This window comes from Amblyomma mixtum, chromosome 3, assembly GCF_055824585.1.
Source record: "Amblyomma mixtum isolate Tamu chromosome 3, ASM5582458v1, whole genome shotgun sequence".
NCBI classification, from domain to species: domain Eukaryota; kingdom Metazoa; phylum Arthropoda; class Arachnida; order Ixodida; family Ixodidae; genus Amblyomma; species Amblyomma mixtum.
The window spans coordinates 287353586-287370599 of record NC_143014.1 but is presented as its reverse complement, the minus strand read 5'-3'; the positions used below and the strand labels follow the sequence as shown (position 1 = coordinate 287370599).

At 42.9% G+C, this 17014-nt stretch overlaps 2 protein-coding genes across 2 annotated transcripts in view; one reads left to right on the top strand and one right to left on the bottom strand.

Annotated features, from left to right (window-relative positions):
* Positions 1-5342: 5342 nt before the first annotated feature.
* Positions 5343-5861, top strand: LOC149355093 (uncharacterized). The gene has a single exon (XM_089576063.1). It carries the CDS (start codon positions 5343-5345, stop codon positions 5859-5861), a length of 519 nt encoding a protein of 172 aa, XP_089432189.1.
* Positions 5862-14393: 8532 nt separating this feature from the next.
* Positions 14394-17014, bottom strand: part of LOC149355092 (cytochrome P450 4V2-like) — a 41579-nt gene continuing 38958 nt past the window's right edge. Inside the window, exon 11 of the mRNA XM_089583609.1 lies at positions 14394-14708. Coding sequence (XP_089439735.1) covers positions 14515-14708 — 194 coding nt within the window. The 3' untranslated portion in view covers positions 14394-14514. The remainder of the gene's footprint in view (positions 14709-17014) is intronic.

Below are 17014 nucleotides of genomic sequence, written 5' to 3'. Positions count from 1 at the left end.
TTCCATTTTTTGCTATTAATATTTTTGCTACCGTCATAAACGTTCCACATTAGTTTTCTATGGCAGCCTTAACTACTCGTTGCGAGCAATGGAAAAATTTTAAAAGAAAGATATGGCTACCCGTAGTAATAATTGACATTTACCTTCGATATTTCCATGCCAGTACCTAATAACCTTCCAATGCTGAAATTTTTGTCCAAAAATGCTGGACACTGACCGGCAAACCACGCTTCTTCACAAAGGTGAAATGTGAAGCCGTATTGAGAACCAGCCTTGGGACGATTCAGGGGAACTAGTTTGTGACAGTTATTTTGGTGATTAATTTCACTGCGTCTTGGCTATCGGCTAGACCCGTCTTATAAGCGGATAAGGCAGCGGACACAGCGGAGTAGCTATCTGTCCTAACATTAGGTGCGCCAGATACTGCAATAGTAAATATCTGAAAGGACCCAGATACACACTTCATGAAGTTGCAAAACCCACGTGATCAGCATGAAGGGTCCTCACTTTCTGTCGTCTAACCGAGGACAGTAATTTTGAGACTGTGATGTGCATCGTTGGAGTCACCACCGATTGAAGACTGGGCCGCAACTTCTACATGGCCTTTCTTGTCTTCAACCCCACTGCCTACGCTACGCGTCACATACGGCACTGCGAAATGCTCGCGATGCTGAGCCCACCGACGGCGTTTCTTTTAACCTCTTTTTTCCGGCATATATTTGATTATTGTCTTCCAAGCAGCTGTACTTGTCAAGTTTGTTTGGTCTGGTTCAATGAGTGAACAAATATTTATTGTAATTGTTAAAAATATCCGTAAACTAATGCTGCCGCTCATTTATGCTCACACTGACACTTGTCGTTCGTGGTAGTTAAGGAAGCTTCCGGTAGCCCTAATCCGGCATCTGGTAATATAAACGGGAAACTACGAGGCTGCTTACAAGAATTTGAAAACTAAAAGGAAATGGCAAACAACAATCGCAGCAAGGTTATGGGTCTCGAGTGTACGCATAGAAGCTACATCTGGCTATGATATCCCCCGGCACCGTATCTGCTCGTCGGTCTGGCTGACTTACAAGATCAAAAAATTACTTCAGGGCTCTTTCAAAGGATAAAAGTGGGAAAGAAATTTAGCAAAATATCTTCCGCAGTATTGACGAAGAAGTGCTTAGAGCTACGGCGACGCATTATATTGCCAAACGTAAACTCGAATTCATTACACTACGCTTATGTAGGTCTTGCATGCGCCTTCAAAAGGTGCTGCGGGTGATAGAGAAAAAATTCTGCGCCTGATGTTCTAGCATTTACAAGTACGCGCTGCTGCCATAATAACTATGATTTTAATTTTTTTTATCTACAGTGACGTAAAAGCGGGCAAGGATTTAGGAATTTCGCGCCAGCCTTATTGTTTCGTGTAGAGAACCCAAGAGGCTGGGGGCCCATGAAATTGAGGATAGCAAAACAAATCGAGTGTTAGGACAAGTTTGTGCGATATAATAAAATTTTAATGCTTTTACTTTTTGAAATTTACTGTTTCATTATAGTCTCCTCGCTCTAGCCGAATTTGTGCATTGGTGACAAGTGAGATATGTATTCAAAATACTGCCAATATGATTTCAAAATATTCTGTTTCAAGCCTTCGCGCTCGCTTAGAGCCTTTCTGTACCTTTTTATGTGCGTTAACGAAAACTTGCAGTAATTTCATTCGGGTTGAATGAGCCGGCGCCAAGAAACCAGCGTTTTATGTTTACAGTGAGTGCACACAAAGCTATAGAAACATACTGGGAGTAGAGGGGCAGTGAACGCAGCTTGTACAAAAGGTGACATATGGCGGGAAACGACTCCTTTAACCCTGTCTCGGATGTTCAGACTGCATACAATGAAAACAACATCAGGAAAGAGAAGAAAGAACATCTGACACCAGGGCCATGAAAATGCATGATTCAAGGGATGAATGCACAGGCACCACCGTGTATGCCCTCTTTTGGAAAGGGCTGCTAAATCGGAGGTGGCCGGCCGGCCATTATAATGAGGCTACACGGTCGCCGCTCACCAAGGTACCGAATGGAGTGGTCAGCCATGTCGAGTAGAGATCGCGGGGAGGTCATTCTTCTTAGTGGAGACATGCGGCCATGCTGTTCCCTTCGTGGCAGCGATTTATCACAGGATGACGTCACAGTTGTGAAACTTTCGTGCTTACTGCAACAGTTTCTGCTTGAATCATTTTCTTTAATGGCGACAAAAGCTTTGAAAGTGACTGCGCGGCAGATAAAAGTACTGAAATATGGCAAAAAAAGTATAATACAACAGTCATATCTTCAGGGGATGAATTTTTCAAGGAGTTTTTCAAGGAGATAGGAAGACTATAATTTTCATTCCGTGTGTTTAATGCGCGCTTATGAGATGACGTGCTTATACTTGCTGCCAGGGGTGCCCAGACTTCAAATGACTTTGCTCCTTGACAATAAGAAAAAGACCAAAGAAATCACATTGAAGTCATTGCGCTTGAGCTGCGTAAGTTGCATTAAGCCTGCATCACGGCAGCGTGTACTTTATTTAAGTCAGTCATAGGTATTGCGGGTTTTGTTCAGAGAAACAGGAATGGGAATTCTTGAGCGGTGTATGATGGAAGTACGTGGGCGCAAACTAAACGAGGCGTTTAGAAAAACGGCGCGTGTCCTGTGTGTTTTTCTTTGTGCCTCGTTTAGTCCGTGTTCACGTATTTCCATCATGAACGGTCTCCAACTAACCCATCTTTCCATCTTATTGAGCAGTGTGTTAACATAAAATGATAAGTGTGTGGCTACGGATCGCACTCACTGCGTATTTGGGTCATTTCATTGGGAGTGCTCTGCTTAAGATAAAAGGAGGTTTAAAAATTCAATAATTTGCTTTTAATAAAAATAATTTACTTCTATGCACTGATAAAATTTTGTAGTGGATTGAAGCAGATTATGTCATGTGAAATTGGGAGCAATCGGGAGTAAAATTACCAGCTAATAGACCTAAAAGAGACAACTAGATGCCGTTAGATGGCGAATCTTTAGTCACAACGAAAAACTAAAGCTAAAATAAGCGCATCTCAACACCTTAGGCGAACAGGTATGTGCCAGTTAAGCAGTTCGGCCGATATCTACCGCAAGAAGCGAGCACAGGCTCCCTTTTTCAATCCATTCACGAGCTCTCGGCAGTCCATTACGTGCTGGGGGATTGCTGCGAAAACGCTGCATTATTGTGTTAGGAGAGCATAACCTGCGATATGCTGCCGGGGAAGCAGGGCCACCTCTGCCAGATAATGATGGCTGTGCCCCGCTCACAGAAGCGTCGCCGGCGGGCACAAATGTTGATCGATTGGTCGGTTTTGCTTGTCCAGTGTGCCATAATAATGTGTCCACAGTGCATAGTGGCACAGCGTTTTCGTATTTCATACTCTCAAACCACGCAACATTTAGGATTTCGCAGAGAAGTTGTCATAGGTGTTAATTTGAAATCAGCTGTCTTATCGTCAGCGACAAACCTTTAGAGGCATTAAAAGCCTGATCGATGTTCCCTGATCTTCTTTGACTTCAACTAGGTTAGCTTTAACGCGTACTTCTTTAAACCAACTCTGCTGTCGTCTTGACTTGAAGCTTTACCTCGCCAATTTATCTTGTCTTTAGATGAGTGTGTTGGCGACAGTTTGATTTTAAATGTACTGAATTATCAAATGACGACTAAATAAAAAGAACCTTTTGTGGGTAATATGACGCATATGTAGAACATTCCAATTTTTTTTTCTTCAACTGACAAATATTGTTATCCTAAAACTTGCAACAGGGACAAAATAGGAAGAAAAGTTCGTCTTCTTGAATGAATATATAAGCCTTGTAGGAAATCAGAGCAAAATTTTGTGGAAGCGCTTCGTAGTTTCATTGTCTGGGAAAAACATGGTACTTAAACGTGTCGCAACGTGGGAGTGCTAAGCGGTGCATTTTGCTCGGCTTTTGGTGCCACAGCGATAGCAGAGTGACTGCAAATATACTTACGTTTTAGTTTTGATTCTACCACAATAAAGAAGAAAAAAAGATAGCCGACCAATGCGAAAGGATATTGGTCTAAGATGCCATTTGCTATAAATTAAATTCAATGAGCGCTACAGGATGGTGAATATAGAAATATTGCGTGATCCAGAAAAATTATATGTTACAGTAGGGGTGAGAACGCATTTAATGTGATCTCACCACTCTGCAAACGAAGCGTTCCTTCCTTTCTTTATTCTCTTTGAGAAAATGACCCGCCGTGTTGGCGAATAGGTTAGAGCACTCAACTGCTGAGCCTGACAACGTGGGTTCAATCCCGGCACGATGGCCGCGTTTTGATACAGTGTAAACGAAAGGCGCCTGTGTAACGTGCCATGTCAGAGCCCGTAAAAGGACTCCAGGTGATCTTAATCAATCCGGAGCCTTCCTCTACGGCGTCCTTCATCGCGCGTGCGACGCTTTGGGACGTTGAACCCAATGCCTATAGGTCGGCACACACCTTTCAGACAACGCGATCGTGAAGTCTCCACGGAATTGGGTTGAAATTCGGTTGCATAACGGCTACAGTTGTCTTGAGGGCTGTTTTTATTTTCCACTCTTGTTTGATCCTTTTTTTTATTATTTCGCACTCTTGCCATAAAGGCATAATTTGGATTCGCTGTATGCTATAGAAAATCATGCAAGGTATTTTCGGGCAGGAACCAGAGAAGGCTCCTGCTCCGATTGTTGTCGGTCAACCACTTGAAGAAATCCTCGTCCCTTGTCGCAGTTAGTTCGACTTCCTGTAACATCCGTGTCCTTGAAGCCCTTGTCCCTGCAGAATTCCATAGCCGGTGGCGAAAATTTGTTTTGCAACCTTTTCAAGCATCTCAACTGATCTTGAACAGATTCTTGAAGTAAGCAGATGCAAAGTTCTTTTCTAAGGGGTCCTCGAACGTACAAAAGTGTGCTGGTTAAATTGGGTTGAGTGTGTAATTTCATACATAAAGCTTCGTTCTTACTTGAAAATTCTGCTTTCAATGATCTTCAACTGTTTAATACCCTAGTCTACAGCACCGGAAATGTAAGAAAACTCAGTATTATTAGCAGCTATTTTCCGAAAATGAATATCGACCGCAAAGTAAGCTATCCTAACCTGTTCGAAAAAACTATGAGCAGATTTGCATTTTACAGCACCTAATGGCCTTCTGTCTGCCTTTGCAGCTACAATCACCAAAAATAAGCACTTTGTTTCTTGTTCAGAATCTACCGGCCATGACAAAGTACCAAAAAAATAATTCTGGCACTAACTGCGTTCACCGTGTGAATTATATCATATTAACTCGTATGACAAGTCCGTACACTAACCCTACTATTGGTAAGATATCGTCAGACATTAGGGCGCTCACGAAGAAATGCGACGAGTCTGAAAATCGTCGCCGGCGCTCTAACTTGATCTTTTTTGGCATTCCCGACGTTAAGAGTGAAACTTGGGCAGAATCTGAGTCATCCATTATCAAATTTTGTTCTGAGCAGCTGGCCATAGCTCTCGAAAGTGCTGAAATTGAACGCGCCCACAGAATGGGACAGTTCCTTGAATCTAGAAGCCGCCCCATTATTACTGTAAAACTGGCCAACTTTAAAAAGAAGTCCGAAATCCTCTCTGCTGGCCCTAAGCTGAAAGATTCGGAATATAAAGTTCGCGAAGATTATTCTGCACGTGTTAGATTAGCTACAGCTAAACTCTTCGCGTACGGCCAGCAGGGCAACTCAACCTTCAAGATGCGCTTCGACAAACTTATTATTGGCAGCAAACAGTACATCTACGATGATGAATCTGAAACGGTGCAAGAAGTTAAAGCATAGCAGTCATCGCGAACGTACCGGCGCCCGTTCTTGCCGCCATGCCAGCCACTCGTAACACCTGCGAAAGTTTTTGAATGTCGAGCCATGCCTGCCTTGCTTGCCAACGTACGTAATTTCATGCCCAAGAAGGAATCTATAGAAGCTATTCTAGACGATAACAGCACCGATATCGCGGTATTCACCGAGACTTGGTTGACTGCTGACATTCGGAACGACGAACTACTTGATAACATTACAGCATTCACCATCCACAGGCGCGATAGGCTCGGTCGAAGGGGTGGCGGCGTACTCGTCTTCATTAAGTCCTGCACGCCTTCCTTCACTATTGATATTAGCTGCCGTCAAGAAATTCTGTGTGTTAACTTTTCATTTTCTGGAATCCCATACATACTGATTGCTTGTTATCGCGCGCCTGATTGTGACATTTTCTTTACTAACGAACTGCATTCAATCCTGCTCGAATTGAATTGTCGCTTTCCCCGCGCTAATTGTATACTTTGTGGCGATTTCAATTTTCCCGTTATTAACTGGGCCAACTTAACTGGATCCTGCCGTCTGTCTAAAGCATTTCTTGACCTAATACTTCTGTTTAACTTTATTCAAACAGTCAGTGCACCTACTCGTTATTTCAACACACTTGATCTAGTTTTTGTCACGGATGCAGAATTAATAGATTATATGTCGTGCGTCGATGGTCTGAGTGATCATAAAATACTGTTATTCAACCTATCCATTCAAGCACCTGCTCGTCAACCATCCATTAAACACATACGCGACTATAACAGTGCTGATTTCACCCTCATCAACGAAGAGTTGGAACTGTTTTACCTTTTTTTTCGCGAATCTGCCAACAGAAGATCAGTAAACGAAAACTGGATGGCTTTCAAGCACACACTTTTAGCTCTAATTCATACCTATGTACCACTCGTTTCCATTCGTGGTGACGCAGGCAAACCCTGGTTTTCCAATGCTTTGAGAAAACTGTCGCAAAAGAAAAAGCGCCTTTTCCGCGCTGCCAAAATATCAAATTCTGCTCTTAAATGGGAAAAATATTTTACGGCTCTGAGGGATTACAATAAACTTTTAAAAAGTTCTAAGAAAAAGTTTTATCATCTAGACCTACTGAGCATCCTCCGCACAAACCCCCCAAAGTTTTGGAACGTTCTTTCTCCTCCGCGTAGTAAAAACCATAACATTTCCTTGCTTAACGAAGACGGTTCTCTGGTGCCGGTAGAGCAGCGCTCCAATGTAATGAATTCCTACTTCTCATCCATTTTCACTCACGAACCTGCTCAAAACACGCCTGTCTTACCTCGCTCACACCTCAACCAGATGCCGCCCATTCAAATTTTTGCAGAAGGAATCGAGAAACTTATTGACAGCCTTAAGTTCTCTACCAGCCCCGGCCCTGACAACCTCCCCGCGAAGATTCTGAAGTCCACTAAAATAATTTCTAGCCTTATCTTGCAAATTATTTTCACCCAGTCATTAACCGACAGCTCGCTTCCGGAAGACTGGCAACTAAGCAAGGTAGTGTCAGTATTCAAATCAGGAAACCGCTCAAATCCGTCCAATTATCGCCCAATTTCATTAACGTGCATTCCATGTAAGCTCAAGGAACACATTATATACTCTCAAGTCGCCAGCCACCTTCACAATAACTCATTTTTCTTTTCTAAGCAGCATGGCTTCCGCCCCGGTCTCTCATGCGAGACACAACTTTTTGAATTCACTACTGACCTTCATTTGCATTTGGAATCATTATTTCAAACCGATTTCATATTTTTAGACTTTTCAAAAGCGTTCGATCGCGTCCCGCACCGACGTCTTACGTGTAAACTTTCTTGCCTCAATACTGATCCCCTCACATTATCCTGGATTAACTGTTTCCTCACTAACCGGTTTCAATATACCGTCATCGGCGGTTATCATTCAGCAACTCATGAAGTGATTTCAGGCGTGCCGCAGGGTTCTGTGCTTGGGCCCCTGCTCTTTCTCATATTTATCAATGATCTCCCATCCGGCATATCTTCGTCCATTCGTCTTTTCGCGGACAACTGTGTGTTATATCGTCGCATTTCCTCTCACGACGACCAGGTTATCCTATAAAATGACTTACAAAAAATAGATAATTGGTGTTCCGAATGGTTGATGGAGCTGAACATCACTAAATGCAAATTTATGGAAATTTCACGCAAGCATTTCAATATTACGTATCCTTATTCTCTTCTAAGCCGCCGAGGTGGCTCAGCGGTTACGGTGCTCGGCTGCTGTCCCGAAAGACGCGGGTTCGATCCCGGCCGCGGCGGCTAGAATTTCTTTGGAGGAGAAATTCTAGAGGCCCGTGTACTGTGCGATGTCAGTGCACGTTAAAGAACCCCAGGTGGTCCAAATTTCCGGAGCCCTTCACTACGGCGTCTCTCATAGCCTCAGTCGCTTTGGGACGTTAAACCCCATAAACCAACCAACCAACCTTATTCTCTTCTATCAACTATCCTTTCGCAGGTTCAATCATACAAGTACTTAGGTGTCACAATCAGCAGCAAACTGATGCGGGAAAAACACATCACTCAACTCGTTGCTGATACATCAAAAACACTGTTTTTTTTTTTAGAAAGTCCCTTTCACTGTCCCCGCAATCAATCCGTAAGCTTGCATACGAGACTTTCATTCGCACTAAACTTGAGTACGCATCAGCAATTTGGTCTCCTCACCAGGCTTACTTAATTAACACCATTAAATCCATTCAGAATCGTGCGGCACGCTTTATTACTTCAGATTACGATTTTCACCACAGCATTACCGCTATCAAGTCATCCATCGCTATCAGCCCACTAGCCCTTAGACGCAAAGTTTCTCGCTTATGTTTATTGCACAAATTATATCACAATTTTCCTAACCTACGCGAGTCCCTTCTAGTCCCTCCTGTGCGCACGTCATCCCGTTTATTCAACTCCATGAGCTTCCAACGTTTACACGGATCAACTAATGCCTTTAACAAATCTTTTTTGCCAGCCGCTACTCAAGACTGGAATCGGCTTCCAGAATCTGTTGTCATTGAATGCGATCCAGTAAGGTTTAAAGAACGTCTGATGTGTTATCTTGCTGTATAAATTGTTTCATTTCCCTTTCCTGACTTTATTTCTCTTTATGCTTTTGTTGTGTGTGTGTTTTTTGTTTGTTCTTTTTTTTAAATTCTTTTTTCCCCCCACTAATGTGAGTCATGTTGAACGTACTACTCCCCCCCCCTTATGTAATAACCCCCCAGGGGCCTTTAAGGGTCAAATAAATGATGATGATGACACCTTGCGAAATAAACGAATAATCTATATGTTCGAAAATAACGGAGGTACTGGCTACGGTGGCATTCAATCCAGGCCAATACATATGTCACTCATAATATATCTGTTCTTTTGGCTCATATCACCAACTCTATCTTTGCGACCATAGTGTTTCCAGATCGTTAAAAGATAGCACGCTTAGACCCGTGTTTTAAGAGGAGAGAGTAAAACATTTATTGACTACTGCAGAATTTCAGCTGTGCCGGTGGTTTCCAAATTTTCTGAAAAGCCGTCAACGTCAGGATGCAGAAGTTTTTAGAGAAATATAATGTAATCACTGACAGGTAGTGCGGATTAAAAAAAAAAACAAATCGACAGAATCAGCCTTGCTTAACATAAAGAATGAGATAATAAGCAATTTCGAAAAAAAAGGTTATACACGCTTGAACTATTTTTGGACCCGCAGAAAGCATTTAATTCTGTACTTCGGGATGTGCTTCCAGTTACATTTACTACGTGTGGGATCCGCGGCATTCCTTTACAATTAATATAAAGCTTTTTATTTAACTGCTATCAATATCTCAGTAGCAATAAATACATATCTCAGTTTTTCCCAGTTAAAAAGACATTCCACAGGGTTTTATTCTCGGACCTTTGGTGTCAATAATATACACAAATGATTTATGCTCCACTCCTAACACCCCAGAACTACATGTGTATGCAGACTCCTCTGCTGTAATGGCCCTGAGCTGAGAGCTGCAGTATATTTAAATAAGACATTTTGCCCAAGGCTATTCTTGCCTTGATACCACAGGAGGCAACATATTTTGCTTCCTAGCTGTGGACCGTGACGTCACGGCCGGCAGCTCCTGTTTCAAATTGAAAAATTTTAAAGTAGTTACAGAACATGACGTGGGCTTTCGTTGGTGCTCAAGGTGAAGATAATTTTTGATTTAACGAAACGCTAAAGAATGTTCCTTGCAAGACGGTTTGTGTAATCAGCCACCGAACATTTTGATCACATCCCCGCGCGTCATGTACACTTCTATAAACAGGTTTCACTGAAGCGCGCGTAGTGAACAGTTGAAACCCATAGTACCGTCACATTTTCAGTGCGCACATGCATGCCAGTCACGTATGTGACACGAAACAACGTGTTTTGTACGTGTCTGTGGGAACCGATTGTGATGCGGTGTAACTTCCAAATGCAAGCGTTGCTTATGGTCAACCAGAGTGCTCGGCTACCTGCGGATATGTTAGAGTTAGTATCTGTAATCTGGGACTTCTGATAACACTCAAAATTCGAGAAATTAAGTAAAGGATTTGTAATCTTCGAAGGTTAGGTTAGTTCAAAATAGCCGACCAACTACCACTAACCATGGCACCAAATTTCTGGTGGTTGAGCTTCAGTTATTTAGTTGAAAGGGGTAGCTTGCAGTCAAGCAAATTATTTTCTTCGCAGCACATTCCAACTGGTTTCTTTAGATTTTTCTCCGTTACTTGCAATATCTACATGTCAGCAATATTTGTTGGTGTGTATACCTAGGAACAGTGTGGCCGTGGCTTTAAGAACAATAATTATTTTCGGACGCAGCCAGCCGAAAGAAATGTTCCGTAACAAATGGTGCAGCAAGGAACGATTGTCAGGATGAGGAAACTATGTCCGTTCATTCTTTATTAAACATGTTTTCAATGTTATTGAGGCTTACGGAGTTTTCTATTGAATGTGTTGAAAAAATTGACCCTATTAGCTTTCGTTACCCCCAATGAGCGCATAGGAGGTGATTGATAATTTGAGTACATATTTTCACAGATCCTGGCTGAACAAAAGCAGCCTTGATCGGAAGTGTGTGGCCGGGAAGTGTATTATGTGGACTCCACGAGTGGTAACAGTTTATTGCTTTTCACATCTTTGGCGTATATAATCCCCTCTGCTTCGATGAGTTTGGTTCTTACTTAAACAGTTAACGGCGCGAAAAACAGACGAAATACATTGGTACACAACTTGACGAAGCGCCTTCGTCTAGTTGTGCACCTATATGTTTCGTCTATTTATCGTGCCGTTAAATATTTAAATATGAACCAAAACCAACTAACCCAACAGCAAGTGCTTTTAAACTCAAGAGATTGCAGCAGAATTCCCTACCTTAATTTTCTGCGATATCTGTGAGTGCTTGACAGGGCAACTTTTTATACTTGGTTTTATCCTTGTTTTAGAAGAAAATTTACCGGAACTTCTTTTACTTCACCGTACTATTTCCGACCTTCTTAGAAGGTCTATTACGCCCTAAGGTCTGCTAATTTTGGTTGGTTCTAAACATCAATAGGGCCATTTAAACGAGAACATCTTCGACGCAAGTACGCCTGGCTTGGCTTTGAAAGGAAAGTTGATAAACACTGATAGGAACCAATAATTCATTTTAAACCCGACGTTTCAAGACCAACTCGGTCCTTTCTTCAGGGGTGATTGAAATGCGAGCCAGCTGCAGCAGTGAGCGGCCTTCGCTTTCCTTTTGTTAATACGTGGCGAAGTTTACTAACGTACGCGGAGGGGTGCGTTCCCGGAGTCTTGTTCACCGTCTCTTTTGTGAGCCGGATGTGCCATGACTCGACGTGACGCCACTTGAACAGATTGGGTTCCACGGCCAAGACGCTCACCTCCTTGAAGGCTATTGGGTGGTCGGCGCGCTCGCAGTGCTTGGCGAGGGGGTTGTCTTCTGAATTCATCGACCTGGTGTCATTGTTGTGTTGCCTGATTCGCTGATCGAGGTTTTTGCCTCGCCGATGCATGTTGATGCAGGTTTTTGCCTCGCCGAGGTTTTGCCTCGCCGATACCTTACAAACAGCGGTCTGCAAATGTGTCATTCTAAATGAAATTACTTGGGGACTTGTCTCATTTGCGATTATTGAATTAATATCATTGTTCTTTTTGCTGGCTATGCAGGCAGTTCCACATTAAAAACAGATTCAATTGTTTATGTAGCAATTAATCTATGGAAGGCGGCGGGGTGGCGGTTGTGGTGAAAAACTTTTTTTTCGAAAGGATGACTGTGGAATCGGTCGTCGTGGGCAGGGTCCTCAGTCCACTACTTCGACAGCTTCTGCTGTCCTTCGAACCCGCGCGATTAGCCGTTGCTCTCCGCTCAGGCTGGAGCAGGACAGAGCATCTTTTCATGAGGATGTAGGGGGTACAGATGGTTGGCGGAAGGGGGGGGGGGGGGAGGGGGAGGACACTCTCACGTGGAGTGGCAAAGAGTGGTTTCGACAGTATTGCACGAAGGGTGAGGGGTATTGTGAGGGGAAGAAGGTCTGTTTGTGGTGATGGTTCGGGAAGGGGTTCGTCTGAAGCTGGCGCCACGACGTAGCATCCCCTCTGTATAGGGATGGGTGGAGTTGTGGACGTGTTCTTCGTTGGAGTCTATAGGATTCGAGGATGTGCGAGTATGTGGGTGCCTCAGTCAGTAGTGCGTCGTTGACGTTTGACGGCCCGTCGCCTGGTGCCTGGCCTGTAAGTTCTCGTGCCAAGGCATTCACGAGCAAAGGCCAGGAATAGACACCTAGCGTGGAGCCCAGATCATTAGTACCATAAGAGCTATGGTCCCGAAGATTGTATAACATATGCTGCGCATGGATAGTGAGCAGTCCGGATGCATACGACCTGCAGGTGGCCTGTGTATTGTGTATTGTGCTCGGATTATTGTGTGGGCGTGATGTGGTTTGTAGCATGGCGGGGGCTATGCCTCCCTCTTCTGCCGACCGGCTGGAAGTCAAGGCGATCGATGCGGCAGCTTTTGCGGGTCCGTCCTCGTTCTTTACCCCCATGCATATGGCCGGCTTGTCGCAGTACCTGGCGGCGCCAGTATAATGTGTACACGGGGCGTCTCCGATGGAGAGAGTCAGCGGCTGAAAAGTCTGTTGATGGATGCAAGCCCGAGAGGCTTGCATCCATCCGTGGTGAGAAACATAAAAAAAAACAAATCATGGAACCCTAATAATGTGGAAAAAAACCCGTAATAAATGTGTTTTAAAACCACAGTAATTACAACGAAGGTGTGAATTTTAACTGCCAGCGAAGAGCTTCTTGCTGTTTTGCAATCATATCTGCGAGGAAAGGGTCGTGCTTTATGTATATATCTCACCGGCGCAGTGGTTGTTTTTTCTTCTGCTTTTCTAATCAATTAGCTTTAAGCGATAACATATTCAGTAATATTCTAAAACTGATCAACACCACAAAATAAATAAATTAAAAATCCCCTTTGCCCCTTGGTTTCTGTGGCTGTTGGCTTCTTTCATATATATATATATATATATATATATATATATATATATATATATATATATATATATATATATATATATATATATATATATATATATATATGGTTTGGTTTATGGGGTTTAACGTCCCAAAGCTACTAAGGCTATGAGAGACGCATATATATATATATATATATATATATATATATATATATATATATATATATATAGTGGGACTATATATATATATAGTCCGCAGCTAAAGTAGACAAAATGAAAATGAAATTTGACGGACATTTCTCAATTTATATCTGAATTAAATCTGAGAAAGTAATATGAAGACCATGCGATGGTGTAGCATCACCCCTCCAATTTCATCACCTATTGTTCGTAATTCGCATTTCTAGTAGGTTACTGTTTATAAAGCTGAACTTATGCTCAAGTAATAGACGCATGCACTCCTTCGAACGCATTTAAAGAAGTTTCATAGTTGCAGTCAGGGCACCACGGCATACCCAATTCACTCTGAACCTATGAAGAAATTGTTTTTCTTATCACTATTTTGGAACTATTTTCAGTCAAGATCAAATTTTCATCTTCTTTTGCGAACACTTGCCGAAAACTGCAAGAAATAGCTTTTACACTTGTCTTCAGCAGGTAGTAGCTGTGTAAAGGTATCATTCATTTATTCCCTAAAAATGAAAGCACAAATTACGACTCTAATTCGTACCAAGACTCTTTTTCGCCGCTTAAGCTATTTGTTCGGGATATATGATATGCTGTCAAAAAGTGATTCGTAATTCTTTAACCGTAGCTAATATTCTTGAGATTTAGCAACCGTTATTGTCTTCTATAAGGCCAAAAATGCCTTTTAAACCGGCCAATTTTACTGGTTGATTTTTCTTCAAAGTAGAATCAGAATACCGGTGCAAAGCGCGCATTATATATAAAAATGGCGCTGCAAAAGAGTAAAATGCACATGCAGTCGTTTTCTGTTCAAAAATTTATTTGTCAGCCGAAATACGCAATATATACATAAATCTTTGGCCGAGAACTAGTTATGCCATAGGTAAATACATTGTCCACCGTCATCATTTTAATCTGAAGCGCAGACTTCACGCTTTCGCGACCTGCCCCTCATCGTCGACTGGGGGGCGTCTCCGAAACCAGATGCGCAGTCCACCACGTGCCTTCACTATTATCTCGTAACTGACTCTCAGTTGATCCAGTGGGCGTGTTGACTCTACTGAGAACTTGAGCAGCAGCTTAGCCATGATCACCTTGGATTCCAGAAGCGCGAATCGTTGACCTGGCCAGAAAAAAAAAGTGAACAATACAGTCAGTTATATCCCATCTGTGGGCTGCGTCAAAAGTGAGCTTTCAGCCATGCTCAGGTTCCTCGCTAAAGTACGCCTTTATTTTTAACTTGGCATCGAAATTCGAAACCACTTTTTCTCACACAAGTATGGAGTAATCTGCATTTTATCGCAACGTCACACCCATCCCTTCTGTCGAAACAGCTCAAATAATAATCATGGTTATCTGCAGGCATGTCAGTTTCTTAATTTCTATAGTCACACTTCTATTTACTCAAAACTCCTAAAATTTGCCAGTGATGCGAGTTAATCGAAGCTCGCGTGGAATGCGTCATATTTGCTTCCCTTTGTGCATTACATAGGCAAGACAGGATGAAATATATATATTATCTGCAAGTAATTGCGGCCAATTCTAGGTAATAAATTCATATTGTTTGTTAGATTACTTTTTTGCCTGCACCGAAGATAAGTCGGAAGATGACACTGTTCAGGTGTCTACCTCGTTAGAGGACAATTGTACAACCAGCTTCACTGCTTCAACGGATCTCCTCTCGCGGTCTACGCAGTTCTAGAATTACACAAACCAGGACCGCCAGTCAGGCCAATAGTGTAATACAGGCGCTTATCACTGTACTCACTGTCCGCAAATCTGCATCAGGGTTCGCTCCCTAGGTAGATATACGGTGAGCTACTACATTAACGACCTTCGGCACATTGTGGCGAAACTAAAGGACGGGTCTGTTAAAGACGAGCACTCCTGTTTCCGTTTGACGTGAAATCGATGTTCACGTGCGTCCCAGTCCATTTTGTTGTACAGTGTGGTAAAGAAGCTCTTGGCACTGACACATTTCCTTATGGGAGTCCATTGGACTCCGACGATGAAAGCTGTCTCTTGAGATTTTGCCTCCTTAACAAGTATTTCTTTATCGACTGAAACTGCTACATGGAATAATTCGGCACAGCAACGGGAGCATCTATTTCTGCGGTCTGCGGAAGCCTGCCGTTAAAAGCTGTCCAGATCACGGCCGGCTTTATGTTCAAACCGAAGGCAAAGTAGTTCCCTTGCTACGTTTACAACTGTTTCATCATCAGAAATCGCCGTTACGTGCATCCTTTTCTCCGACATCTGATTTCGATACAGTCTATAGTACACAAATCACCACCGAAGAAATCGCCAAAAGAATTCTTATCCAAGGTGTTTTCATCCACAGGAAAAAATCTCCACGCTTGAAACCGCATTGTATGACAAAGAAACCCGCACTGGAAAGCGCCTTAACCTTCAGTCGCCGATTCCTACTGGCCATAAGAGTGCGTTTCGTCACCAAATCACTCTTTACCAGTGCCTTCACGTTGTGCTCGATCGATAAGGCATACGCTTACGTTTCAGGGTCTGACCGGGAACGGCCAAACATGGAAAGCAAGCGAGAGAATGCATCGCACGCTTTATAGATGAATGAGACAATTACTGAAACACAGGCAGGTGTACACTCAAGACTGTTTTTTTCTGTTGCTTTCCTCCAAGCAAGAACAGCACAACTTCCATGCTGCACCCTCCGAGCATAAGCCACCTTGCGCATCTGGAGTGTTCTAGAAAGGCGGAGAACATAACCCCTCACACAGGTGGTGCAGCACAAACAGCAGCTGCCGTTGACGTAATTGTGATAATCGGTAACATTCCAGCTCACCAAAGGCTACTCATGCATGACCTACGAATAGAGTATACCTAAGCGGGTAGGCCAATACTGAGCTAAAAGCTTGAAATTCAATTACCAGCCTGGGAATAACGGTCGAAAACAAGTAAAATGCTTCATAAAAATAAAAAATATTTCCCTAAGTGCACACTCTGGTTACTGCCCTGATGCTTCCCTGTAGCCCACTCCGACTCATTTAACGCAGGCAAATAATGTTAAAAAATCTTCGAACCGATCGCTGTTTTACAAAGCAAAAGGCATCAACAGCGCCTCGAGGTTTTCTGGCAACACTATGTCGCACTCCCTATGAGGCTTCTCAGATTCATCAAAAGAAACATATCGGTAAATGTTTGTCTTTCCGTGAATACATATAAAGACAAATCTTGTGCAGTCGGCGGTATGTTATTTTGATTGGGGCGTCAGAATGCACTACGTATGTGCTCGTAACGTATATCGATCTCTGTCAAGCATGACGGGGACCATACCTAATTTCGCCCAGACTATTTCTCTCTCTGACATTCTCTGACAATATATTTTAAAACTCGATAATTGTAGGCACTGTTATGGAAATATTGAAGGTAACGTCCATTCTTCTGATATGCAGCAAA

Excerpts from the sequence above, each read along its gene's own strand:
- LOC149355093 (XM_089576063.1), top strand. The coding sequence starts at position 5,343 with ATGACAAGTCCGTACACTAACCCTACTATTGGTAAGATATCGTCAGAC.